This window comes from Nycticebus coucang, chromosome 10, assembly GCF_027406575.1.
Source record: "Nycticebus coucang isolate mNycCou1 chromosome 10, mNycCou1.pri, whole genome shotgun sequence".
Taxonomy (NCBI): domain Eukaryota; kingdom Metazoa; phylum Chordata; class Mammalia; order Primates; family Lorisidae; genus Nycticebus; species Nycticebus coucang.
Window position 1 is genome coordinate 45,288,525 of NC_069789.1, and position 27,741 is coordinate 45,316,265.

Consider the following 27,741-nt stretch of genomic DNA (forward strand, 5'->3'; position numbering starts at 1 on the left):
AGCTGCTTCAATTGCCCCGGGGGCCCTTCTCATAAAATATTTGCCCAGGCCGATTTCTTCAAGAGTTTTCCCTGCACTCTCTTCTAGTATTTTTATAGTTTCATGTCTTAAGTTTAAATCTTTAATCCAGTGAGAGTCTATCTTAGTAAATCTGAAAGGTGTGGATCCAGTTTCAGTCTTCTACAGGTCGCCAGCCAGTTCACCCAGCACCATTTGTTAAATAGAGAATCTTTTCCCTGTTTTTTTTCTAATTGCTTTCTCCATGGTTGAAAACAACATATTGACATCTCTACTATTTTAAATGGTCTATTTTTCTCTTCAAATCTGTCAGTTTTTGTAGTTTTTACTGTTGCTAGATATTTGTGTGTTTACAAGTGCTTATAGTTCTGTTTTCTTGATGGGTTGACATCTTAAAATGTCCTTCTTGTCTCTAGTAGTAATTTTTATGTTAAAGTTTATTTTTGGTTACTGTTTATGTGATGTATCTTTTCTCTACCCTTTACTATTTAACCTATTTATTTATTTGAATGTAGAGTTTGTCTCTTATAGAAAGCATGTAGGTGGATCATACTTGTTTGTTTTTCCATTCTTTTAGTATCTACTTTTTGATTTGATAAACCATTTATATTTAGTGTAATTACTGATAGTTTCAAGACCACTTTGCCATTTGTTTCCTATATGCTTTATGTCTTTTTCATTTCCCTATTATTCCATTACTGACCTCTTTTGTGTTATGTACATATTTTCTAGTGTACCATTTTACTACCTTTGTTATTTGTTCTACTGTTTGTTGTTGTTTTATTAGTAGTTTCCCAGGGCATTATAATTAACATCTTAACTTATAAACATCTAGTTCAGATGAATACCAACTTAATTTTAATAGTACATAAAACTTTGCACCTGTCTAGGTTTTGTTCTCTCTACTTTCTTATATCCAGTATTGTCATACAATGTATATCTTTTTACATTGGATGCCCATTAACACCAAGTTATAGTAATGGTTTTATGAATTTATTTTTCTAAAATAGAGAAAAAGAATTGCAAGTAAAACTCATTTATGTTCTCTCTTATTTTCCTATGTTATTACCTTTACAGGTGTTCTTTAAGGTGGATTAGAGTTATAGGTGCTCTTTTAAGGTGGATTAGAGTTACAGTCTAAAATCCTTTCATTTCAGCCCTAAGGACTTCCTCTGCATATCAGAGCATGTCTACTAGCAATGAAATCTGTTGGTTTTTATCTAGAAATGTCTTAATTTATCCTGCATTTTTGAAGAAGAGTTTTGCTGAAAAGAGAATTTTTGGTTGACGGTCTTTCTTTCAGCATTTTAGATATGTTATTCCAATGCCTCTGGCCTCCTTGGTTTCCAGTGCAAAATTTACTATTAATAATATTGAGGATCTCACAGAGAAGATGGTCTATATTTCTCTTGTTACTTTCAAGGTTTTCTCTTTATCTTTTAACACTTTTATTTTGGTGTGTCTAGGTGTGGATCTCTGAACTTATCCTTTTTGTAGGTCATCAAATCCCTTAGATGTGTAGAATAATGGTTTTCATCAGATTTGGGAAGTGTTCAGTGATGATTTATCTAAACATTCTTTCTGTCTTTTCATCTCTTTTCTAGGATTTTCATTTTGCTTAAATGTTGATATATTTGTTGGTTCCTGTTGATCTCTAAAACTCTGCTAATTTTTCAATATTCTTTTTCTCTCTATTCTTCAGATGGGGTAATTATAATTGACTTATATTCAAGTTCACTGATTTTTTTTGTCTGTTCAGATCTTCTGAGATCATCTACTGAATTTAAAATTTTCTGTTTCTTTTCTTAGGCTATTTGCTGAGGCATTGTTCTCATACATTCCCTTACTTTTTCTTTTAGACATTTAAAATCCTTTAAACATACTTAAAACAACCAATTTAAAGCCTTTGCCTAGTAAGTTCTTGATATTGTCTTTATAATTGGTTCGCTTTCTTTTTTTTTATTTTTGGCCGGGGCTGGGTTTGAACCCGCCACCTCCAGCATATGGGACCGGCACCCTACTCCTTGAGCCACAGGCGCACTTTCTATTTCCCATTCCCTCCACCGTGTATTGTTTATAGAATTTTCTCTGCATATGTCATAATTTTTCGTTGAAACCAGATATGTTAAATACATAATGTAGGATATTTGGAAAACAGATTCTTTCCTTTAGAGGAGTTTATTGTTGTTGTTGTTATTTGTTATTGTTGCTGCTGTTTGCTTGTATAGAGACTTCTCTAAGCCAATTCCGTAAAAATCTGTTTCTTTGTTACATATGGCCAGTGAAGACTCTGTTTGCTTAGCTCAGTAGTTAGCTAATGATTAAGCAGACAATTTCTTAAATGCCTTGAACCAATACATTTTTCAATCTTTGCTAGATGGTCTGTATGGATGTCAAAGCATCCTGTTAATATTCAAGTAATATAGCACTCTTTTTGTAATCACATATTTCTGTTTGTACAGAGCCTCAAGGTCAAGCAGAGGTGAGAGCTTAGATCCTCTGCTCTTTCTTGAGCATGTGGACATGCATGTAACCCTTTGCATATGTGTAGTCTTGTAGATTCCAAGGCATATTTCAGAGCTTTGTAAAGCACCCATGGATATGTCATTCCCCATCTTCTACTTTTAAGTGTCTTAGTTTGTTTGTTTTTTCCTCCAACTGTTATTGCCTCCTTGGTTATCTACAATTTTAAATAGTTGCCACTGATCGTTGTCAGCAAACATGACAAAATCTAACTGATGAACTCTGAGTCAGTTCAAGCCTTTCTAGTGGGGCTTTCTAAGGTACTTCTGGATCAAACAATGACAGTTTTCTGAGGATGGATCTTTGCAGAGCTCCAGTCCCATTTTGATTCTTCCAGGAGCTGCTAGGCTGGTGATTTTGACTTTAATTGTAGACTGTCATTTTCAAGACTATAATTGAATGGCACAGAGGATGCGGATAGGGAAAGTAAAAATGGCATGGGACATGTTATTCTTACCAATGTTCAGATATTTAAAAAATAAACACTCCCTACATTGTTGCAAGTCTTTAGTTTTTTCCAAAGTTCCAAAAAAGTTAATTTGAAATTCTTTGCTAGTATTCTCAAGGCTTTTATGACAGGGAGCATTTTCAGTTGTTCTTATTCTGCCATTCTTGATGATATACTATTATTTGTTTCATAAATGTCTTATAGTTTTTTTCTTACAGACACTGCCATGCTGTTGGATGTATAACTCCTATTTCATGTTTTGGGTGCTAATATAAATAGTCCATAATTTTTTTTTTTTTTTTTAGAGAGCGAGTCTCACTTTGTCACTCTTGGTATAGTGCTGTGGCATTACAGCTCACAGCAACCTCCAGCTCTTGGACTTAGCCGATTCTCTTGCCTCAGCATCCCAAGTAACTGGGACTACAGTCATCTGCCACAATGTCCGGCTAATAATTTTTTTGATGTTAATTTGTTCACTATTAGTATATAGAAATTTTGAGTTGATTTTTACATATTGAAATCATCATAGAAAATTGCTAAATTCACTTGTTATTTCCAATAGCTTTTGTGTAGATGTTTGTGTAGATACAGAGATTTTCTCTAGACAACCATGTTGTATGCAAATAGCAGCAATTTTATCTTCTTTTTCTAATTGGTGTCACATTTATTTAGACTGATTGTGAACCTGTTTCTACCTGTTTCTTCTTTATATATTAGATGAAATAAATGTAGTTTCCCCATTTAACTAATTTTTCTGTGCTACCATTTGTAATGCAGAACTGCTTCTTTCTATTCCTTACCTGTTTTCTGACTAGACAGCCCTGAGGTCTTTCTTGTATGAGTCATGTCTGTTTTCCTGATCAATTTATAGAATGTATGCCTGTCTTTGCCATATGAGTGTTTTTCAAAGAGAATCTGTTCATAGAATGTTTATTCCAATGAATATGTGTTGTTAAAAAATTGGCAACTAGCAAAGGAATGAGTGAAATCCATCCCTATGATTGTCCTTGAAATATTTCTTAGCATTTTCCCCAAAATCATAATTCTCTTATTTGGGATGAATGATTAACATTAAGTCTACATCTTTAAGAAAACTTTTTCTGATTTTTAAAAAATTCCTTCACATGTGAATTCTATAGCAATGAATATGGTTGCAGACTCCAAAATTTAAAACTAAAATGGTTTTTTAAAGGTTGTAAAACCCAACCCCTTTATTTTATAGATGATAAAATAGATTTCATTACCCCTCTGCAGCACAGCTTCCCTTTAACTACTTTTAAAATATAGGAAGCAAATTCCAATTTATCAGTGTTGAAGGTGCACTCACTTCTAACTCTTGGCTGAACTGCTACTGTTTTTCACCTGGATGATGGTAACAGCCTCCTAACTGGCCTCTCAGATTTTGCCCTTGTCTTCCTACTTTCTCCTCTCAGAACTTTTGAATAAATGTGAGATCATGTTGTTCCTCACTCAAAATGCTCCAGTGACTTCCCATTTTACTTGGTCTAAAAACCAAATTCCCTTCAGTAAAAGGCTATAAGGCTTTTAACAATTAGCCCAGTGTGGTGGGTCATGCCTGTAATCCCAGCACTGTGGGAGGCCAGGGTGGGTGGATTGCCTGAGATCAGGATTTTGAGACCAGCCTGAGCAAGAGTGACACCCTAGGCTCTACTAAAAATAGAAAAACTAAGCAAAATGCCATGGCAAGCATCTGTAGTCCCAGCTACTTGGGAGGGTGAGTCAAGAAGATCACTTGAGTCCAAGAGTTTGAGGTTGCTGTTAGCTATAACACCAGGGCACTGTATCCAGGGTGACAGAATGAGACTGTGTCTCATAAAACAAACAAACAAAATTTGCACCTCAACAACCCTACTTCCCACTGGCCCAACCACCAACCCAAGCAGTTACTTGTCTGACCTAATTTAACATTGGCCTTCCCTTTGTTTGTTCTTCTCCAGGATACTGGTCCTTGCATCTTCTCTAATGTTCCGAACATAATGGTAGGGGTGTGTGCACTCATTAGTGCTTGTCTAAAATACTTCGCTCCTGGATTATGTATAGTTCACTCCTGTTCTCTTGTCAATGCCACATTCTCAATGAGGCCTCTCTAAACATAACATCCCAGATAGAACCTACCAGTGTTCTCCAACCTGCTCTAATTTTTTCATTTTTTGTAGCATTCATTATATTCATATACTATAATAATATAACTTTATTATATTTATCTGCTTGAATGCAAGCTTCATAAAATAACTTTGTTGTTGGTATTAACTGATATATCCTTGCACCCAATGCCTGGCCCATAATAGGCTCCCAATAAATATTTGTGAATGAATGAATACATAAAAGAATAGTGCTATCCTGACATTTAAAGTCACACTTCAGGCTTTGTCCATATCAGAGTGTTCATCACTTTTGCTTTCTTTCAAAATCATGACTGATTATCCCCTGTTATTATCTGGGTTTATGTGATAAAACTTTTTTTCCCTTAAAGTTCTATATAGAGCACATAGATAATTTTTTTTTTTACACTAAGAAAGCAAATTGGATGACATGAAATACATATTGTAAAAATGTGGGGTTTTTTTCCTACTTGATGACTCATTATGTTAACAAATATACGAAATGATGACTGTCTTAGTATCCTATGGCTGCCATACAAAGTACCATAGACTGGGTGGCTTCTCATAGAACGAGATGTGCACAGGGCTACAGTAGCTCATGGAGCCACAGGGGCCTGTAGAAAGTTTCCCACAGGAAATATTTTAAAGTTGAGATATGAAGGGCTGGGTTGGGGCAGAAACATTTGAGGCAGAGGCATAATCAAAACCTTAGGGATGAGAGAGCTTGATAGTTGTGGGGCACTAAAAATTCAGTCTGTAGAGCATGGCACGGTTTGTAAAGCAGGCTAGAAGACAAGGACCAGGCTTGGATTGGACAGGTGATGGTGAAGAATGAACAGATGCAGCTTCCTTCACTCTTGGCAGACAACATTCTCTCTTACAAGACGATTCTTATCATGAGGAGAGATTTTCCTCAGTTTGTCTTCCATACCCCACAAACGCATGCACATAAGCACACAAGGACTTAGCTGTATTCACATGTTTTTCCCCCATCCTTCCAGGTATCTCTAAAAACAATATGTCTTTCCTTACACCATTACCTACTTTGATCTTAGGTACAGATCAGTTAACTATGAAACAAGTTACCTGGATGGCCAGGTCACGGCATGGATAGTTTACCCATGTTTTATTATTTGTTTTGACTACTTATAATTTTTAAAGCAATTTATATTGTAAACCTTCAAAAGTTTTCTGCAAAATTTTAGTATATATTTTTTTGTCATCTTCATAACATGACTTGAAGAAATAATTATTTGTGCTGATAGCAGTTATCTGTTTTAGGTCTGAATAGGGTAGAGAAATTCTTCCTATAGGGAAGAGTAGGAGGCTGGATAAAACACCATTTCCTGTGGGCCTTAGCTTGTAGGTCATGGGGAAGACAGACTCGGGCAGAAAGGGAGCTTATAAATATATATTTTCTTAGAATATAACTATTGAAAATATTTATACTCATGAAGAAATACTCATATAAAATGTTCTTGTTTTCTAAAATATATTTTAATATGAATATAAAAATAAATATAATATAATATGGGGCAGTGCCTGTGGCTCAAAGGAGTAGGGCACCGGCCCCATATGCCAGAGGTGGTAGGTTCAAACCCAGCCCTGGCCAAAAACTGCAAAAAAAAAATTTGAATATATACATTAATATGCCTACTCACAGACATGTTCTTCTTATGCTCTTTAAGTCTCATCCTTCTCTGCTCATTAGTTTCCTCCTGCTTCTGAGATCATTTCTTCAGCCTATGCTGTGTGCTAATTCTACTTTCCATCTTTTATTCATCAGATCTGCACTCTGCTCCAGTCTCTTCCAGGGCACCCATAAGGAGCAGCTGCAAACATAAATCTAACATTCCTTAAAATTTTATCAGGACAGAGTGAAAACTAAATGGTTAAAAGAAGAAACATTTTTTTGGGAAATGGTCATTTGATGAATTGGGCATTGATCCAATTTTAATTAAAAAACACAATTATTGAATCGGCATTATATATTAGATCCCATACTGTTTTGTGTTCCCATGATCCAAAGCCTAGCCAGAATTTTACTTTTTATCAAGTATTCCTCTTCATTAAAACGCAACACAAAAACACAGAGGTGCTAGTTTTCTTAATTTTTTCAGTCCTCATTCTCATGGTCTTATCTGTGTTAGTAAGTTCTCAGTGAATATTCGCTAAGCAGATACAATAAGACGTGAATTAAGGTTAATATCTACAAATTCCTGGAAGGAATATAAATATAATTCAATGTAGGTTGGTCCTAGTGAATGATGCCCCATGATTATATCAATGTACACAGCTATGATTTAATAAAAAACAAAAACTAGTTATCTTAAAAGGATACTCATGAGATTATAAAGTTTTGAGAATGAATTAGGATATTGTTGATGTCTGTGAATAACTCAGAACCCATGAGTTGTAGGTCTTTAATTTATTCTTATTTATTGGAGATTTTCTAGACCAGGCATTAGTCTGTGTTTGGAGAGGACTCAAGCAGAGATTCTGGATCTGGGAGCTAGAGCAGGTGGGATGTGAGAGTGAGGACTGTTCCTCCTGGCAAATAGTCTGGAAATTGTAATTGGAAGCAGATGATAATCAAATTTAAGACTGATGAGATGATAGATTTATGGGTTTATAAACTAGAGAGCAATTTTATTTGAGAAAGAACTTCTGGAGGAATCCATGAGTTAGGTTGATAAGTAAGCTGGCCAAGGTATTTACTTTGACTTAATTCTTGCAACGTCTATGGAGATAAATCTTTTTATAGTTTTTATTCATGTGGAATTAGCAAAATATAAATTGAGCTGTGAGAATTTGAAAGGACAGTGAAATAAATATATTTTAAAGCTTTATGGCTTCAAAGGTAATATCACAAGATATCTGAGACTTCTTATGTACATACATGTATGTGTTATTTTGTATTTTGCAGGTTTAGAGCAGTTTGTTGGAAGAATGCAAGATTTTCGATTATACCAAGTGGCACTTACAAACAGGTAAAGCAGATGTAAGGAATGCAAGAAATGTAAGGATAACTGTTGAATTCACTTAAATAAGAGAACCATGAAGATTATGACATTTTTCATCTTTACAGAATTTGGTAAACATGACCTAATTAATGTTTACTGTGGTGGTTTTGGCTTAGTCTATGGCTGTTATATACTAATGTTCCTCTATCAGGTAATGTCTTATGAGACGGATCAAATTCTTTACAAAGAATTTTCTCTACAAAAGCTTAACAGTTGAATGATTTATAGAATTTTGGATACATTTATTTAAATGATTTATATGAAGTAGTTGCTAATACTTAAAACACTGCTACTGCATTTTTAAATTGCTTTGTGGAGTTTGTAACTACCAGAGAATATAGAACAATGAAAACGATTAATTATTTTGATATATGGGAAATGCTCATGAGACTAGATTATTAGACTTGGAATCAAGAATGAGTATTTGAAGTATTTTGTATTTTTCTATTTCTGGTGAACAGATAATTATATAGACTTAGGCTAGCTTTAATGAAGTATTTCCTCATCGTGATAAGAGTGGGAAATTTTTTCTTAGGGTTCCTTAAAGGCATGCAGATTCCCTTGCTATTTAGAGCAGTTTGAGTAAAATTCTGCTTAGGTTGGTCTCTGAGCCTTTTTCCCTGACTTATGATGTGATGATATCATAGTATTTTGTTGTATGGATGAGTTGGCCTCATTTATGTCATTAAAAAGTAAAAAGAAGAATGTGTTTTATATTTCTTCAGGGATGATATAGATCAGTTGGGTGAACTTCCAAATGACAAGACTAGCTCTTGTTAATTTGTGAATCATTGCTCTTGGGTACCTTGTACTCGATCAGTGGTGGATCCATTAGCATCCATTTTCTATTAGCCTGTATAACCAAGAGGTGCCTCAGTAAAGAGTATGGTGGCACTGGAACGTAATTTGGGGGAGATAATCTGCCATCACCCTCACTTCCTTTTAGATCACTTTTGTCTAAAATGCTAAAGAACAGTGTTACAGTAATTCTTTGGGAATAAAGTTTTTCTTTGGAGGCAGAGATTCTATACTGGATATCAGCTTTTGGACCCATTCAAAAGCTGATATCAGTTAAAAAATACCACTGAGATTTAAAGAAGGTGTCATGTCATGTGATTTAGTGAATGGAAGAGCTGGTTGACATTGCCCCGCTAGGGACTGAGAGAAGCCTGGACTCTCCAGTGAGACATCAGTTAATGCTGCTGGCCTACTTGAAATGTCTGGGAAGGTGTTGTGTGGAAGGATTCCTATAAATAGAATGACTAATTCAGGTCTAGAACAAGTATATTGCCCTTAATGGGAAAATTAAATATATCTACCTGGCGTTGGCATTCTTCTTTGACTGTTGGCAGCTGTTATATGATCTGATTCCACTGAAGCATTATAGGATGCCAGGATCTGTACAGATGAGTCACAGGAAACCCTTGACAAATGGCCTTGGCCTCAGTCCCTTTGCCTAAAACAGAAGCAGATAAAATAATATTTGCTTTCTTAATTCTTTTCCATGGATGAACCAGTGACATTAACTATAACTAATTATTTTCAATATATTATTGTTCACTTTCAGTGGTAAGTCACTTTAACAACCTGAATTTATATTATCTTTCTATATTATTATCGGTAGACAAAGTAAAATATTATGATATTTAAATATCATATCTTGATAATCTGACAAGGGCTTGTGCATGGTTCTTTGTGTATGAAGTTAAGATTGAAAATATACTGTTTTTGGTATGCATTTTAAGAGAATGTTTATTTGGCAAGGAATGAGTTTTATGTACCATTTTTATTATGTACCATTTATGAAATTATTAAAGCTAAATGCATACTCATCACAACACTGAAAGAGTGGTATTTATTTGTGACAGCTCTAAGAAGTTCTGTTACTGTTAAGCTCTCACAGTCTCCTTCTGTCTCCTGCAGAGAGATTATGGAAGTTTTTTCTGGAGATCTGCTCAGACTGCACGTGCAGCCACATTGCCGCTGCCCTGGCAGCCACCCTCGGGTCCATCCCATGGTGCAACGATACTGCATTCCCAATGATGCAGAAGATACAACCAGTGACAGAGTGTTACGGTTAAATCCTGAAGCCCATCCTCTCTCTTTTGTCAATGATAATGATGTTGGTACTACATGGGTTTCAAATGTGTTTACAAACATTGCCCAGCTTAATCAAGGAGTGACTATTTCAGTAGATTTGGAAAATGGACAGTATCAGGTAATGAGGAACAATGGGGTATGCATTAATTTCCTGAGGCTGTTGTACCAAATTACCAGAAATTTTATGTCTTAAAACAAGAGATTTATTGATGAGTTGGCAGGACTATGCTCCCTTCAAAGGCTCAGGAAGATCCTTGCTTTCTTTTTCGAGTGGCTTGTGGTGTCACTGGGTTGTGGCAGTATAACTTTAATCTCCGCCTTCGTTTTCACATGCCCTCTTTTCTTGTTTCTTTGCGTGCATCAGTTCTTGCTCTTCTTTCTCTTATAAGGCCCACCTTAAATCCGAGATGATCTCATCTTAATGTTCTTAATTATATTTGCAAAGATCTTATTTTCAAATAAGGTCACAGTCACAGGTGTGGTGAGAGTTAGGACTTGGCCATGTCTATCTGTGGATACAGTTCAACCTCATTACAAGGAGGAAGCTGAACCAGACAATTGAACATTACCTCACGAAAGTAATGTGTTTTACTATAGGAAATAAAAGTAACTTAAAGATAGTATGTGGGTCCTTATTTTTTAGAGATTTTTATTAAAACGATATTTATGAAATGTTAAAACATTTTTTTATTAAGTACAAATTAAAAACTGAGGTTCATTTTATAAATAACTACTTAAGAAGAAATATAAATTACTTTTATTTCATGAAAGTAATGCTTTTTGTTCATGTCTTTATATGAAGCTATTTTAATTTGCTCTTTGATTTATAAAATCCTTGAGAAGAGGGATGGATATACAATTATAGAATATATTGCTTTTACTATAGGGCTATGCAGTTTCTGGATGTCCAATAAATATTTGATAATTATAATTATGGGAAAGTAATCCATTATATTTTAATCTAAGAATTCCATGATTTGATTTATACTGATGGGTCAAACTTAAAACTTCAATTATAATAATTAACATTCATTTTCAGGTGTTTTATATTATCATTCAGTTCTTTAGTCTGCAACCAACAGAAATAAGGATTCAAAGAAAAAAGGAGGATGGTTTAGATTGGGAAGACTGGCAGTATTTTGCTAGAAATTGCAGTGTTTTTGGAATGAAAAACAATGGAAATTTGGAAAATCCTGATTCTGTCAACTGTCTTCAGCTTTCCAAGTATGCATATATTTTAAATAATTATAATATACTGATGAGTTAGTAATAACCCACAAGTAAGCTAACTCACCAGGCTAGTAGAGACTTTCCTGTATCACCAACTATGTTAAGGCACATTCTCCTATGCTTCCTTCCTAAATTGAGTTTTAAATTATGTTTAAAGTTCTTACAAAAGACATTAGCGTGACTCATATTTGTAATCTCACTGATACTCTACAATCTGATTTCCAGATTGTTTAGCTAGTTATCTGTATTAATAGAGTTTTCATTATTTTCTCAAGAAATGTTTTAATGTGGCTTTCTGTGATGGTCCTGTATTGTTTGCATAAGAAATATATGGAATGTTTTTGTTTTCCCAGAATGAAGAGTATAAGCTCTTTCTGATACCATGTAGTATAATTTCTCAAAGTCATGAATTCTATTTTATTGAAAATATGATGAGATTTTCATAATGTCAAATGTCTTTCACCCACAGATTCACTCCATATTCCCACGGCAATGTCACATTTAGCATCCTGTCACCTAGACCAAATTTTCGACCGGGATACAATGACTTCTATAATACCCCATCTCTTCAAGAGTTTGTAAAAGCCACGCAAATAAGGTTTCATTTCCATGGACAGTACTATACAACTGAGACTGCTGCCAACCTCAGACGCAGATACTATGCCGTGGATGAAATCACCATTAGTGGAAGGTAGTGTTCATCACCAAGGTTTTGATTATAGTGTAATTTTTATTGTAAGTCTTATTTTTCAACAAGGTTTTGTCACACTTATTTAAAAACACATTAACTTAGATTTTAGACCAATCCAAATTCCAAGCTTCACCTTTTGAAATGGTTTCCTACTCTAACATATTTTAGGGAGATTGGTGAGTCTTCACTGTAAATAATACAATATTTTATAGACTCAATTTCCAAGAGCTATTTGATTTAGAATTTATGATTCTCAGAATCTGAATTAGAGATAACTTATTAAATGTTTTACTTGATTCTGTAACATAATTTTGAAATATTATTATTTTTTTTTCATCAGAGTCTCACTTTGTCTCCCATGGTAGAGTACCATGGTGTTACAGCTCACAGCAACCTCCAGCTCTTGGGCTTAGGCGATTCTCTTGCCTCAGCCTCCTGAGTAGAAGTAGCTGGGACTATAGGCACCTGCCACAATGCCCGGCTATTTTTTGCAGCAGTTTGGCTTGGGCCGGGTTCAACCCGCCACCCTCAGTATGTGGTGCCAGGGCCCTACTCACTGAGCCACAGGCGCCGCCTTGAAATATTCTTAAAAGCAAAGAAAAGAAACTAGATTTGGAGTTGTGACCATTGACCATAGTACCACAAAGTATTTTTAAGTATGGGGCTTGAACTACTTAAGATCACAGATCATAGTTCTGTGGGGAATACTTGTTTTCCTTTAGAGAACAGATATGATGTGTTCTAAGAAATTTATAAATGTCTTATAATAATTAACATGAATTACAGTATTAAAAAGATATTTACAAAACTAGGCAGCCAACCATATTCATAGAAATGTGCTTATAGATTATATTTAGAATGCGTTGTTCTAAAGGAACAATATGCTTTGTGAACAAAGTATATTTTTAAAATAGACCAGAATACCAACATGTTATAGTGTAATGAAAAAAGTAATACTAAATACTTTGTAAAGAATAAAAGAATTGAAATTCATTAACTTTATTCTGCAGTATATTCCAAACTTTATATTCTTAAGTGTAGTTTAAATTATTTCAGTAAATGCCTTCCTTTAGTAAATGGTTGAAATAAGTATAAAAAAGGCCATTCTCCCTTTCTGGGTTGGCTTGAAAATTACCTTTTACAGTATAGTGTGTTTTAGGTAGTGATGGCAGTCCTTCTAATAAATTCGAGATTAATTCAAAACTTTTATGAATATTCACATGATTAAAGAGAAACTGATTTTTGCATTGACTAAAAATACTGTCATCCTTATTGGATTCACACCATGTATGTACTCATGAGGCCTTAAGTGCAGGGTAGACATAAAGTTAGTGTGCAATTTACTATATTAAAGTATTTTAAATTACATGTGAACTTTATGTCTACCCTGTATATACACAGTTGAGTATTGTGTCTTAGGAGTGTGTAATGCTCACATTTGCAGATGTCAGTGCCATGGTCATGCTGATAATTGTGACATAACAAGCCAGCCATATAGATGCCTCTGCTCTCAAGAAAGCTTCACTGAAGGACTTCACGTGAGTTCTGTTTTATGTGTGGAAATCTAAAAGAAAAGTAGTGATGTTGATTATAAATTCTATGAACTTAATTTTGGTCTTACTCCTAGTCCAACTTTATTATAAAAAGAAATCAATATGAAACCAAATGTCAATTATTCTAGAGAGCTTTTGTAGAGAAAAATAAGTCATTAATAAGATGAAAATTGTGTTTCTAAACAATCTCAATGAGAGAAATTGCAAGTGAACCCACATCCTAAGGTTTTCCTTTACTGTTTCTTTGTTTCATCAACATGATCTTGCCTATTGCCTGGGCTAGAGTGCTGTGGCATCATCATAGCTTAGAGTCAAACCTCCTATGGACCAGAAGAGTAGCTGGGACTATATGCTTATGCCACCATATCTATCTAATATTTTACATTTTTTATAGAGATGAGGGTCTTTGTATGTTGTCCAGCCTAGTCTTGAACTCTGGGTTTCAAGTGATCCTTTTGTCTTAGTCTCCTAAATTACTATAATTATAGATGTGAACCACTGTGCTTGACCTTCATATTTTATAATATAATTTTAAAGCCATCTTAACGTCTGACACTAAACAAAAACAACAAAAAAAGGCTTTATTTCTACATTTTAACAATCTTTATACAAAGGTGTCTATCCTCCCAAAATGTCTTTAGATGTAGGGCGTATTTATGTATTTATCTCAATTATAAGTAATGGGTTTGAATTATAAGTAATTAGTTTGAAAATATGTAGGAAAATGATTTAGGAATTATATTGCTTTAATTTTTCTATTATTGTAAGGGAGAATTTCATAATTAAGATAAACATTTAGCTAAATCTTTAGGCATAAGAGGTAAATGAAAAAACATTGAGAGATATTTGTTGTCAAAAGTATCTAGCAATAACATCAACAATATTTGAGATAAAAGGGGCTTCTGCAGCAGCAACATCATGCCAATAACAACAGTAAATAATCTAGAGTCTCAAGTAAATAATGTGTAGGACCAGCAGATGCCAGTATGTAAGAAAAAGAAGTCAGAGTCCTACCTCATAGTATGTATAAAAATTCATGCAGCATCAATATTTCAATGTAAAAATAACTATGAATCCATTAAAATAAAGATTAGAAGAATATCTTTAAATCTAAAGTTGAGGGCCTTTGTAAGCCAAACAAATGAAATACAAACGGAAACAAACATATCTGGAGCCATGAAGGAAATTAACAAAATATTCTGGCATGTAAAAATTTAAAATTCTGTACAGTATAAGGACTAACACCATGACAATGTAGTGACAGCGATAGATTGCTAGAAAATATTTCCATCATGTTAACAGGTAAAGAGGTAAGATCCCTATGACACAAGGAGCATTGAAAAAACATTAAGAAAACTATAACAGCTAGTAAAAGAGCAAATACATGAACAAATAGAAATTTATAATGGAAGAAATGATAATATTCAGTAAATACATAAAATATAACCCAACCTAGTTTTTAATCAGATTCAAATATTGCTTTTCATTTCAAAAATTATGGAAAAAGTTTAAAGATTGATAATATATATATATATATTTTTTTTTTTTTGTAGAGACAGAGTCTCACTGTACCACCCTCGGGCAGAGTGCCGTGGCGTCACACGGCTCACAGCAACCTCTAACTCTTGGGCTTATGCGATTCTCTTGCCTCAGCCTCCCGAGCAGCTGGGACTACAGGCACCCACCACAATGCCCGGCTATTTTTTTTTGTTGCAGTTTGGCCAGGGCTGGGTTTGAACCTGCCACCCTCGGCTTATGGGGCCGGTGCCCTACTCACTGAGCCACAGTAGAGGTTGCTGTGAGCCGTGTGACGCCACGGCACTCTGCCTGAGGGTGGTACAGTGAGACTCTGTCTCTACAAAAAAAAAAAAAAAAAATATTATCAGTCTTTAAACTTTTTCCATAATTTTTGAAATGAAAAGCAATATTTGAATCTGATTAAAAACTAGGTTGGGTTATATTTTATGTATTTACTGAATATTAGGACACGTGAGAGTATAGCCTTTCATATGTCATTGGTGGGACTGCCAATGGTACAATATTTTGGGAGGATAATTTGACCATATGTATTTAAAACAAGGTTGCAAATACAGTGAACTGCATCATATGATTCTGTCATTCTAAAAAGCATTCCTTTCACGACAAGTGTATGGAATGGTTATGATCGTATCTTCTTTGTTACTAAAGTGTGGGTGTGCATGTTAATATATTTTACCTTTTAAGATAATAGTACTGTCTCATAAATTCATGTGTGGTTTGTGAACTTGGACTATGCCCTGTACTTGGATTTAGTCACTTTACTTCTGTGTATAATTTGTTTGAGGGTATTGATTTTTTAAGAAACATCTGTCAAAAGTTTTTGAATTCCATTTCTGTCTTCTGATTCTTAATTTTATTTGCTTTCAACTGTAAAATTAATGTATGTAGTTCAATGGCAAGAATATTATCTAAAATGGAGACTTCCTCTAGCACGTTATAATATAGTCCAGCTCCTCAGTTTTCAATTCAGGAGTCTTTGACTTGGTCATGGCCTCCTTTCTTTTTCTGTGTGCTCTATTTAAAACTTTCCTATTTACATGTAAAAAATCCTTTTGAATTTATTTTCAGATTACTGTTTTATGTTGTTGGTCTTTTATTTTTTACATTTAGTCTTCCCCACGAATCAATTTTTAAAAAGGAATCATTTTTTAAACATTTCTAGTGTCTTTGAATTTGATTTGATGAGTATATCATGAAAAAAAGATCTTTTTAAAAAGACTGATTTTAGTTATGTTCCATTGTATGGCTTATATTGTCACAGAAAGGAGATTAATTAGATTAACTGATTAATCCCATTTTTAATAAGCCCCCTCCATAATTGTGTGTTTAAATTTTGGCCACTTTGACTTATTCTAGATTTTCAAGTTAAAGTAATGCTTATTTTTCCTTGGGTCTTCTTTTGATCACTTAAGATGGACACTTCTTTGTAATCAGTGATTTTTTACATTAACCTTTCTTTTCCTCCCCAAATCTACTAACAACTCAATCAAAAAATGTTTTGCAATGAATTTAGTAAGGCACTTGAACTACATGTGTCTAGTATTTGCAACCTACATTTTGATTAATACTTTCTTATGACATGTTCTTTTTTAAGCTTCTTTTGTTTTGTGTTGACTGGTCAGTCTGAAACTTTCTTTTTCTCTCATTTCCTTTTGAGGTCCTGTCTTATTTTTTATTTCTCTCTCACTAACTGCTCACAGTTAAGTGTTTGATATTTTATGATTCCTGGATGATTTCATGCTTCCCTTAAAAATAGAGCCATTAAATGAATGGAGGCTCATGATTGGTTTCAGAAGTCAAGTTGGGATTTTCAGGGTTGGTCTCAGGTGGTGACTGTTGCCTTACAAACTAGTGAAATAATTAACTATAATTCAGGTTCAGAATACATTGACATTGAAGACAAAGCTTTTGAATGCTCCCAAACTCTCAAAGAGGAAGAGAAAGGGACAGCAAAAATGGATCATTCTCTCAGAAAGCTCTGGGATAATTCAAAGAAGGATCTTCTCCATGAAATTATGAAAGATAATTTTCCAGACATGCCAAGAGATCCTAAAATTCATATAGCAGACAGTTTCAGAACCCCAGCCCGATTCAATCTGAATAAGACATTCCCCAGGTACATCATAATTAAATTCACTAAAGTTAATATGAAGGAGAAAATTCTGAAAGCAGACAGACATAAGAAAACCATAACCTACAAGGGGAAGAATATTAGAATGACTGCAGATCTCTCTGATGAAATTTTCAAGCTAGAAAAGGGTTTTCATCAACTTTTAATCTCCTAAAACAAAATACCTTTCAACCCAGGATCCTATATGCAGCTAAACTGAGTTTCATTTATGATGGAGAAATTAAATACTTTAATGACATTCATATGTTGAAGAAATGTGCCATAACTAAACCAGGTCTCCAGGTCATTCTCAGACCTACCTCCATAACCACCAGTGCAATCCTATACCACAAAAGTAAACTCACTCAGAAACTTTTGATCAAAATCCAACTTCCACAGTTTTGAAAGGATTAAAAATGTCCACTGGACTTTTGAAAAACTCAATACCCCAAATTCTACCAGCTTATCAATATTCTCCAATAAAATAAATGGCTTAAATTGTCCTCTAAAGAGGCACAGGTTGGCTGACTGGATACAAAAACTCAGGCCAAATATCTGCTGCATACAAGAATCTCATCTTACCTTAAAAGATAAATATGGACTCAGGGTGAAGGGATGGTCATCTATATTTCAGGAAAATGATAATCAGAAAAAAGCAGGTGTTGCAATTCTATTTGCAGACACAATAGACTTTAAACCAACAGAAGTGAGGAAGGATAAGAATGGTCACTTCATATTTGTTAAGGGTAATACTCAATATGATGAGATTTCAATTATTAATATTTGTGCACCCAACCAGAATGTGCCTCAATTTATATGAGAAACTCTAACAGACATGAGCCACTCGATTTCCTCCAGCTCCATAATTGTCGGAGATTTCAACACTCCTTTGGCAGTGTCGATAGATCCTCCAATAAGAAGCTGAACAAAGAAATTATAGATTTAAATTTAACCATCCAACATTTGGATTTACCAGACATCTACAGAACATTTCATCCCAATAAAACTGAATACACATTCTTCTCAGCAACCCATGGAGCATATTCCGAAATCGATCACATCTTAGGTCACAAGTCTAACCTTAGTAAATTTAAAGGAATAGAAATTATTCCTTGCATTTCTTGGACCACCATGGAATAAAAGTTGAACTCAGTAAGAATAGGAATCTGCATACTCATACAAAAACATGAAAGTTAAATAACTTTATGCTGAATGATAGCTGGGTCATAAACGAGATTAAGAAGGAAATTACCAAATTTTTGGAATAAAACGACATTGGAAACACGAAATATCAGAACCTCTGGGATACCACAAAAGCAGTCCTAAGAGGGAAATTTATAGCACTGCAAGCCTTCCTCAAGAGAACAGAAAGAAAGGAAGTTAACAACTTACTGATACATCCAAAGCAACAGGAAAAGGAAGAACATTCCAATCCTAAACTGAGTAGAAGAAAAGAAATAACCAAAATTAGAGCAGAATTAAATGTAATCGAAAACAAAAGAATTATACAACAGATCAATAAATCATAAAGTTGGTTTTTTGGAAAAGGTCAATAAAATAGAGAAACCTTTGGAAAAAAGAGTAACATCTCTAATTTCATCAATCAGAAATGACAAGGATAAAATAACAACAGACTCCTCAGATATTCAAAAAATCCTTAATGAATATTACAAGAAACTTTATTCTCAGAAATAAGAAAATATGAAGGAAATTGACCAATAATTGGAACCACACCACTTTCCAAGACTTAGCCAGAATCAAGTGGAAATGTTTTCAACAGGCCTATTTCAAGGCCTATATCAAGTTCTGAAATAGCATCAGCTATACAAAATCTCCCTGATAAGAAAAGCCTGGACTAGATGGCTTCACATCAGAATTCTACCAAACCTTTAAAGAGGAACTAGTACCTATATTACTCAACCTTTTCCAAAATATAGAAAAAGAAGGAATACTACCCAAACATTCTATGAAGCAAACATCACCTTGATCCCCAAACCAGGAAAAGACCCAACAAGACAAGAAAATTATAGACCAATATCATTAATGACTATTAATGCAAAAATATTCAACAAGATCCTAACCAACAGAATCCAGCAACACATCAAATTATACACTATGACCAAGTGGGTTTTATCCCAGGGTTTCAAGGCTGGTTCAATATACGTAAATCTATAAATATAATTCATCACATAAACTAATTAAAAAACAAAGACTGTGTGATTCAATTGATGCAGAAAAAATTTTGATAATATCCAGCATCTCTTCATTATCAGAACACTTTAGAAAATTGGTATAGATGGGACATTTCTTAAACTGATAGAGGCCATCTACAGCTAACCCACAGCCAATATCGTATTGAATGGAGTTAAATTGAAATCATTTCCACTCAGATCAGGAACCAGGCAAGGTTGCCCATTGTCTCCACTGCTCTTTAACATTGTAATAAAAGTTTTCACCATCACAATTAGGGAAGAAAAGGCAATCAAGGGTATCCATATATGGTCAGAAGAGATCAAACTTTCACACTTCGTAGATAATATGATTGTATATCTGGAAAACACCAGGGATTCTACTACAAAATTCTTAGAAGTGATCAAGGAATACAGCAGCATCTCAGGTTACAAAATCAACACCCACAAATCGGTAGCCTTTATATATACTAACAATAGTCAAGCTGAAAAAACAGTCAAGGACTCTATTCCATTCACAGTAGTGCCAAAGAAGATGAAATATTTGGGAGTTTATCTAACAAAGGACATGAAAGATCTCTATAAAGAGAACTATGAAACTCTAAGAAAAGTAATACCTGAAAATGGTAACAAATGAAAAGACGTGCCATGCTCATGGCTGGGATGAATCACCCATTGCTAAAATGTCCATACTACCCAAAGCGATATACAATTGTAATGCAATCCCATCAAAGCTTCACTATCATTCTTTAAAGATCTTGAAAAAAGGGCAGCGCCTGTGGCTCAGTCGGTAAGGCGCCGGCCCCATATACCGAGGGTGGCGGGTTCAAACCCAGCCCCGGCCAAACTGCAACCAAAAAATAGCCGGGCGTTGTGGCGGGCGCCTGTAGTCCCAGCTTCTCGGGAGGCTGAGGCAAGAGAATCGCTTAAGCCCAGCAGTTGGAGGTTGCTGTGAGCTGTGTGAGGCCATGGCACTCTACGAGGGCCATAAAGTGAGACTCTGTCTCTACAAAAAAAAAAAAAAAGATCTTGAAAAAATAATACTTCGTTTTATATGGAATTAGAAAAAACCTTGAATAGCCAGGACATTACTCAAAAACAAAGCCTGAGGAATCATGCTACCAGACCTCAGACTATACTATAAATCGATAGTGAACAAAACAGCATGGTACTGGCACAAAAACAGAGAGGAAGATGTGTGGAACAGAATAGAGAACCAAGAGATGAATCCAGCTACTTACCATTATTTGATCTTTGACAAGCCAATTAAAAACATTCAGTGGGGAAAAGATTCCCTATATAACAAATGGTGCTGGGTGAACTGGCTGGCAACCTGTAGAAGACTGAAACTGGACCCACACCTTTCACCATTAACTAAAATAGATTTTATTAGATTAAAGATTTAAACTTCAGACATGAAACTCTAAAAATACTAGAAGAAAGTGCATGGAAAACTCTTGATGAAGTTGGCCCAGGCGAATATTTTATGAGGAGGACCCCCTGCACAATTGAAGCAGCATCAAAAATACACTACGGGGACCTGATTGAACTAAAAAGCTTCTGCACAGCCAAGAACACAGTTAAGTAAAGAAAACAGACAGCCCTCAGCATGGGAGAAGATATTTGCAGGTTATGTTTCTGACAAAGGTTTAATAACCAGACTCCACAGAAAACTCAAACATATTAGCAAGAAAAAACAAGTGATCCCGTCTCAGGCTGGGCAAGGGACTTGAAGAGAAACTTCTCTGAAGAAGACAGGCATACGGCCTACAGACATGGAAAAATGCTCATCCTTAATCATTAGAGACATGCAAATCAAAACTACTTTGAGATATCATATAACTTCAGTAAGATTAGCCCATATCACAAAATCCCAAGACCAGAGATGTTGGCGTGGATGTGGAGAAAAGAGAACATTACACTGCTGGTAGGAATGTAAACTAATGCTTTCCTTTTGGAAAGATGTTTGGAGAACATTTAGAGATCTAAAAATAGACCTGCCATTTGATCTTACAATTCCTCTATATACCCATAAGACCAAAAATCACATTATAACAAAGATATTTGTACTAGAATGTTTATTGCAGCCCAAGCCCAATTCATAATTGCTAAGTCATGGAAGAAGCCCAAGTGCCCATGGACCCATGAATGGATTAACACATTGTGGTATATGTACACCATGGAATATCATGCAGCCTTAAAGAAAGATGGAGACTTTACCTCTTTCATGTTTACAAGGATGGAGCTGGAAAATATTCTTCTTAGTAAAGTATCTCAAGAACGGAAAAAGAAGTATCCAATGTACTTGGCCCTACTATGAAACTAATTTATAACTTTCCTAAGAAAACTATAACCCAATTATAACCTAAGAATATAGGAAAGGGGAAATGGCGGAGGGAGGGTAATTGGTGGGACCACACTTACAATGCGTCTTACAAGGGTACATGCGAAACTTACTAAATGTGGACTATAAATGTCTTAACACAATATCTAAGAAAATGCCAGGAAGATTATGTTAACCAGTGTGATGCAAATATGTCAAAAGCTCTATAAAACCAGTGTATGGTGCCCCATGATTGCATTAATGTACACAGCTGTGATTTAATAATAATAAAAAAAGAAATAAAAAGTAAACTTTTGTTATTTTTCTCCTTAACAGATGTTGATAATTCACAAATTTATCCAACAATTTAAAAAACACCAAATATAAATTACTTATCAAAGTTTGGCCAATTCCACTGAAGGGAAGAAGTCAACCGACAGTTTAGTTGAATGATTTCTTGCTTTTATTATATTTTCAATGTGTTGAAAATTAAAAATAAATAGTTCTATAAAACCATTCATAGGCATGACAGTCTCCTTTTATCATTTGAAATATTTGATTACATGTGGGGACTTATTTGTCACAGAAAAGTTGTCTTACAACAGTTTGTAAATATGCTTATTCAAATGATTTTTCACGTTGTTCCACTTTATAAAATAATGTTTTAATGTAAGTCATTCGTTTCTTATTGGAATGCTTGGTCTTTTTAAATACCTGGATACAGTCCAAAAAGAAATATCTTTAATTCCACAGTATTATGCTAACAATTAATGGTATTACTCAATAAACAGGGCTTTTGTGAATTATATTACTGCCATTTGGCAAACAGATGAAAATGTAAGCCTTGAAAATATGCCAGTTCTTAGGAATTGTCTTTCCTGTGAGAAAGTGTTTTTAGCAGAAGTGAACATGAATGAAGTAGAGAGAAAGGAGTAGAATGGTGAATTCAGGAACAGATTCATGCACTTAGCCATTATGGGGGACTCTCTGTATGGGATGTTCTTCATTTGTTTATAGCATTGATGTCCCAAGCAGGTAGCCCAAAAGTGAGAAAAAGTGTTTAAGCAGTTTTTATTTTGATTTCCGATGAGACTTTTCACTTTTTCATTTTAAATTTCTGGCTACTCTTAATCAGAATACAGTCCACGACTTTGTCCATTTCCTCCTGTTTAAACATCTGGCTGATGCAGGGCAGTGGTTACTCAACAAGAGCAATGTAGTGCCTTGGTTTACTGCAGTTTCACTACTGTTCATACAGGCTGGCATCTTGGTGATTTCACTTGTGTCAACTATTGACCTTCACTTTAGAGTTTACCAACCTTAGAAAGCCAAAATTTACCAATTAATTGAGATTCTAGTAGCTGGAATATGTGATAAGTTACTCTGAGTATAGCGAGACTGGCTGTCCAATGCTGTAGCTCCTTCCACTGCTAGTGCCTATTTCTTCCATTCTTTTATGAAAACAAAGAATTAACACATAATGGAAAACAACTCAGGACAGTCTTCTATCAAAGAGCTTGGTAATCTTAAGATGAAATTAAATGCATATTTACTTTTTTCTTAATTTTTCATTATAGTTTGTGGTGTCTAAAAGAGAGACTCAGCGAATTTCTACAGTTATTATTTGAGTAGAAACTCTCATACAGTACATTGGCAATTTTAAGGCTTTGACATTAATGTATGATACATATCATAAAAATTAATGGCTTATTTCATTAACAGAAAATATTTTTACGATACTTGTTACATTTCTTCCCAGGAATGACTGAAGCAGTCAATGATTAATGTACTAGGCCCATTTTAGAATTTATCTGGGGCAAAACAAATTCAAAAGACTAGATGCTATTCATTAACTCTCATACAGAGTTGTGCATTTCAAAGTCAGTTCAATAGTACATGGTGTTGAACTTGCATGAATCATCACATATCTCAAAGTTAAAATACATATGTTATTTTCAAATTATTAATTTTATTCAGTAACAAATAATCGCTGTTCTTCTTTAAAGTTTTAATTTTGAAATCATTGTAGATTCATATACAGTTATAAGAAATAATATAAGCAAATGTTGTGTATCCTTTACCCAGTTTTTCCATAATAATATCTTGCAATACTACTATTTTTTTCTTTTTCAATCATAGTCCAAGACTATGATAAGTATACAATAAAATTTGCCCATTTGAAAATGTTTAGTTTGATGAGTTTTGGCAGATGTGTATCCTGTATATACAGCATTTTAATCAAGCAAAAAATCTTTCCTTCTCAAAGATTCTTTTGTGTCCTTTAGCAGTCAGTGTTTGCTTCCAACTCCCAATCTTAGTAAACTATCAATCTGCTTTCTGTTACTAAAGATTAGTTTTAATTGTACTAAAATATCATATCATGGAATTATTTAGTATGTGTTCTTTTGTTACAAAGGCTTTGAAATCCTATTTAAATCCCCCTTCCCTCCCCATATTTTTGATGAATCTATAACTACATGTTCTATTAGCCTCATTGCAATAAATTACCTCTGGTCCAGTTGGTCAGAAAGTTCATTATAATTATCAAAAAGTGTTATGTTAAACTCAGGGGTATAGGCTATAAGCTAGGAATTGGAGGCTTAGATTTATATGTTAACTAATATGAGTGCATATCTATAACACATCTATTACTTCTCTTATCCTCTTATTTAGTACTTTCTTTACCTGTTCTAAGGGCTCAAGTGTTGATAGAATCTAGCTTTAAGAAAAATGTTATCAGTTGAAACTTGCATCTTTATGAGTTTTCATTTTCCTTTAATAGCCATGTTGGCCCTTTAAAGGTTTGGCCAAGAGTGATGCAATGATCAGTGTTTCAGCCAAGCATTGGCATTTTTTTGGCTACTTAGCTATTCTTTCATCATTTTGTGACATCATTACCTACAAGGGTAGCCAAGCCTTCATAGAGGAATTTATTGGTAACCATGAATGCTTCTCTTACTCATTGCCTATACTTATGACCCTTTTATAAAATTAATCATGGATCTTATGAATTAACTACAATCAAACTATCAGTATAAATTTTTGTTAGTATTATAAATGGCACAGCCAGCTTGAAACATTTTATATAATAAGCCTTCTGATCACTCAATAATTTGAATTGTGCCAACATCACACTCTACAATGCTTATTATGTAAATGAATATTTCTTGTTATTTTTGAGAGTATGTTCCTTTAGAGTACCGAAGTTCAAAAGTATGAGTCATCGTGACTAATTTGTGTCATATTTGTATTATACATCAGGCTTTATCACTACTTTTTGTCCCTGTTAGTTCACAGAGGGATTTTACTCTAAATATATTTCATTTTCTAGTTTAATTTTTGTAATACTAGTGATTTAATTCATTTTCCTATAACTGGGATTCAGGATATTCATATAGAGTTGAATGGGTATTTGATGTACATTTAGGGATTCAAGGTAAAGCATTTTATTTCCTCTCTGACACATTGTGATATTATTAATTTTTGAAAAACACTTGTGCTAGTTCTATCCCTGAGATACATATGTACATAAATACATTTAAAATGTAAGCTAAAAATGTGAGAAAGGGGATAAACCAAGGCAGCCTTACAGAAGAATCAAAAAGTGATAATGAAAATACAAATTAAGGATAGTATATGAAGGGATAAGAGTAAAGAATTAGTCAAAGAGGGGATATTACATAATTCTTCTGATTCCCAAGTTGCCTAAGAAAAAGAAATACATATGTAGGTATGGTACACATATTATAAATCTGATGATCACCAAAGACCAAGAGTAAAGCCTCAGAGTAGCCACAGAGAAAAAGACGAATAATAAGATATGAATTTATAATAAACTGGTGAAACTATATTTCTCAGTAGCCACAGCAGAAGCCAGAACACAGTGCAGTAGCACCTCTGATGGGCAGAGAATCCTAGAATTATATTTGTAGTAAGGCTACTACAATTAAAAACAAAAAGAACATATTTCACTCTAAAATATCAATATTACCACCAATAGATTCTTGTTAAAAGAGGTTGTAGAGGGTATATTTCATGAAGAAATGTAACGTACCCAGAAAAACAGGGGCCTGATGTGCAAGATTGCGAGCAAGAAAGCCAGAAAATATGCGGATACATATAGATAAACGCTGACTATATTAAATAATAATAATCATCATTATTCTCATCATAATTATGGAGGGAGAATAAAAAGTAGCAAGATACCATTAAGAAGTTATTAAAAATAGCATTTAAGCGGAAGGGATAAGCCTAACTTCAGCCCCCTGTAGCCCTTGTGTTGCCCTTTGGGAGGGGGAGAGCAGTTATTGAAAAATGTTTGTAAGGTTCACAGCCCTTGAACACAGGCTCGTTAAAAACTGAAACCTAAATGTAGAGCTATACAGCACTGCCACTGCCCTCACATCTTAGCACCATATCCTAGAAGGCCTAGATATCAGAGTTTCTTTTCCTGGTACAGTATGTCTGGACTTTAACCAAAAAACTAGAAGGGTACTAAAGGCACAGACCACAGTTTGAAGATGCAGAGCAAGCATGAGAAAAAGACTCAGACGTGGCAGAGATGTTGGAATTATCAGATCAGGAACTTAAAACAACTATGATTATCATATTAAGAGCTCTAATAAATAAAGTAGACAACATGTAAAAACAGATGGGTAATACAAGTACAAGCAGAAAGATGGAAACTCTGAAAAAGAATTAAAAAAAAAATGCTGCTACACAGCAAACCACTGTAACAGAAATGGAGATTGCCTTCGATGGGATCATTAGTAGACTGAGGAAAGAATCTCTGAGCTTTAGGACGTGAGTTTTAGAATCTCTGAGCTTTAGAAACCACCAAAATAGAAAGGCAAAGCGAAAATGACACAGTAAAAAAGAACAGAACATCCAAATCTATGGAACAACTACAAAAATAGTAAATATGCATAATAGAGTTACCAGAAGGAGAAGAGGAAGCAACAGGAGAAATATTTGAAATGATAATGACTGAGAATTTTTAAAATTCCCGTCAGATACTAAACCACACATCCAGGAACTTCAGGGAACACCAAGTAGGATTAAATACACCCTCCTTCCCACCCCCCAAGCAAACCCCACTCCAAACCCCAAAGATTCTACAGCTAGGCATATCATCTTCAAAATGCAGAAAACCAATATAAAGGAAAAAAATCTTAAAAGGAGACATTGTGGGGGAACAGGGGTGACAGCTAATCTGTAAAATAAGCAAAGGTAAGAATTAAATTCTATTTCTCAGAAAGCACGTAAGTAAGAAAAGTGGAGAAAGAATACATGTTGAGAAAGTATAAAAACACAGACATAGAATTCTGTATCTTGCAAAATTATCCTTTAAAGGTGATGAAGAAATAGACAAACAAAAGGTAAGGGAACTTATTGCCAGAAGACCTGCCTCATAAAAATATTAAAATAAGTTCTTCAGAGAGAGAAAATTATACATACTTGTCACAAAACTCAGATCTATGTAAAGAAAAGAAGAACATTAGAGAAAGAATAAATGAAAACAACTGATTTTTCTTCTTCGTAATTGATCTAGTAGATAAGAGTTTATTGAAATTATAATAGCAATAATATTTTGGATGATAGCAACATTAAGTATAAGTGAAATGAATGACAGCAGTGATAAAAGAGACCAGGGAGGAACTAGGAATACTTCAGTATTATTAGGTAGGTGTGGCATTCTTTAAGTGGCCTAATGTTATTTAAAAGTCAACTTGGATTAATTGTAAATATATATTATTAGCTCTAGGGTAACCCCTGAAAAAGGTTTTTAAAAAGTATAATTGAGGCTTGGTGCCTGTAGCTCATGTGGCTAGGGCGCCAGCCACATACACCAGAGCTGGTGGGTTTGAATCC

General features: G+C 34.4%; 1 protein-coding gene across 1 annotated transcript in view; it reads left to right on the forward strand.

Moving 5' to 3' along the window:
* Positions 1–27,741, forward strand: part of USH2A (usherin) — an 868,259-nt gene that overhangs the window by 102,368 nt on the left and 738,150 nt on the right. Inside the window, exons 5-9 of the mRNA XM_053607912.1 lie at positions 8,039–8,102; positions 10,059–10,353; positions 11,275–11,459; positions 11,935–12,156; positions 13,601–13,694. Coding sequence (XP_053463887.1) covers positions 8,039–8,102; positions 10,059–10,353; positions 11,275–11,459; positions 11,935–12,156; positions 13,601–13,694 — 860 coding nt within the window. The remainder of the gene's footprint in view (positions 1–8,038; positions 8,103–10,058; positions 10,354–11,274; positions 11,460–11,934; positions 12,157–13,600; positions 13,695–27,741) is intronic.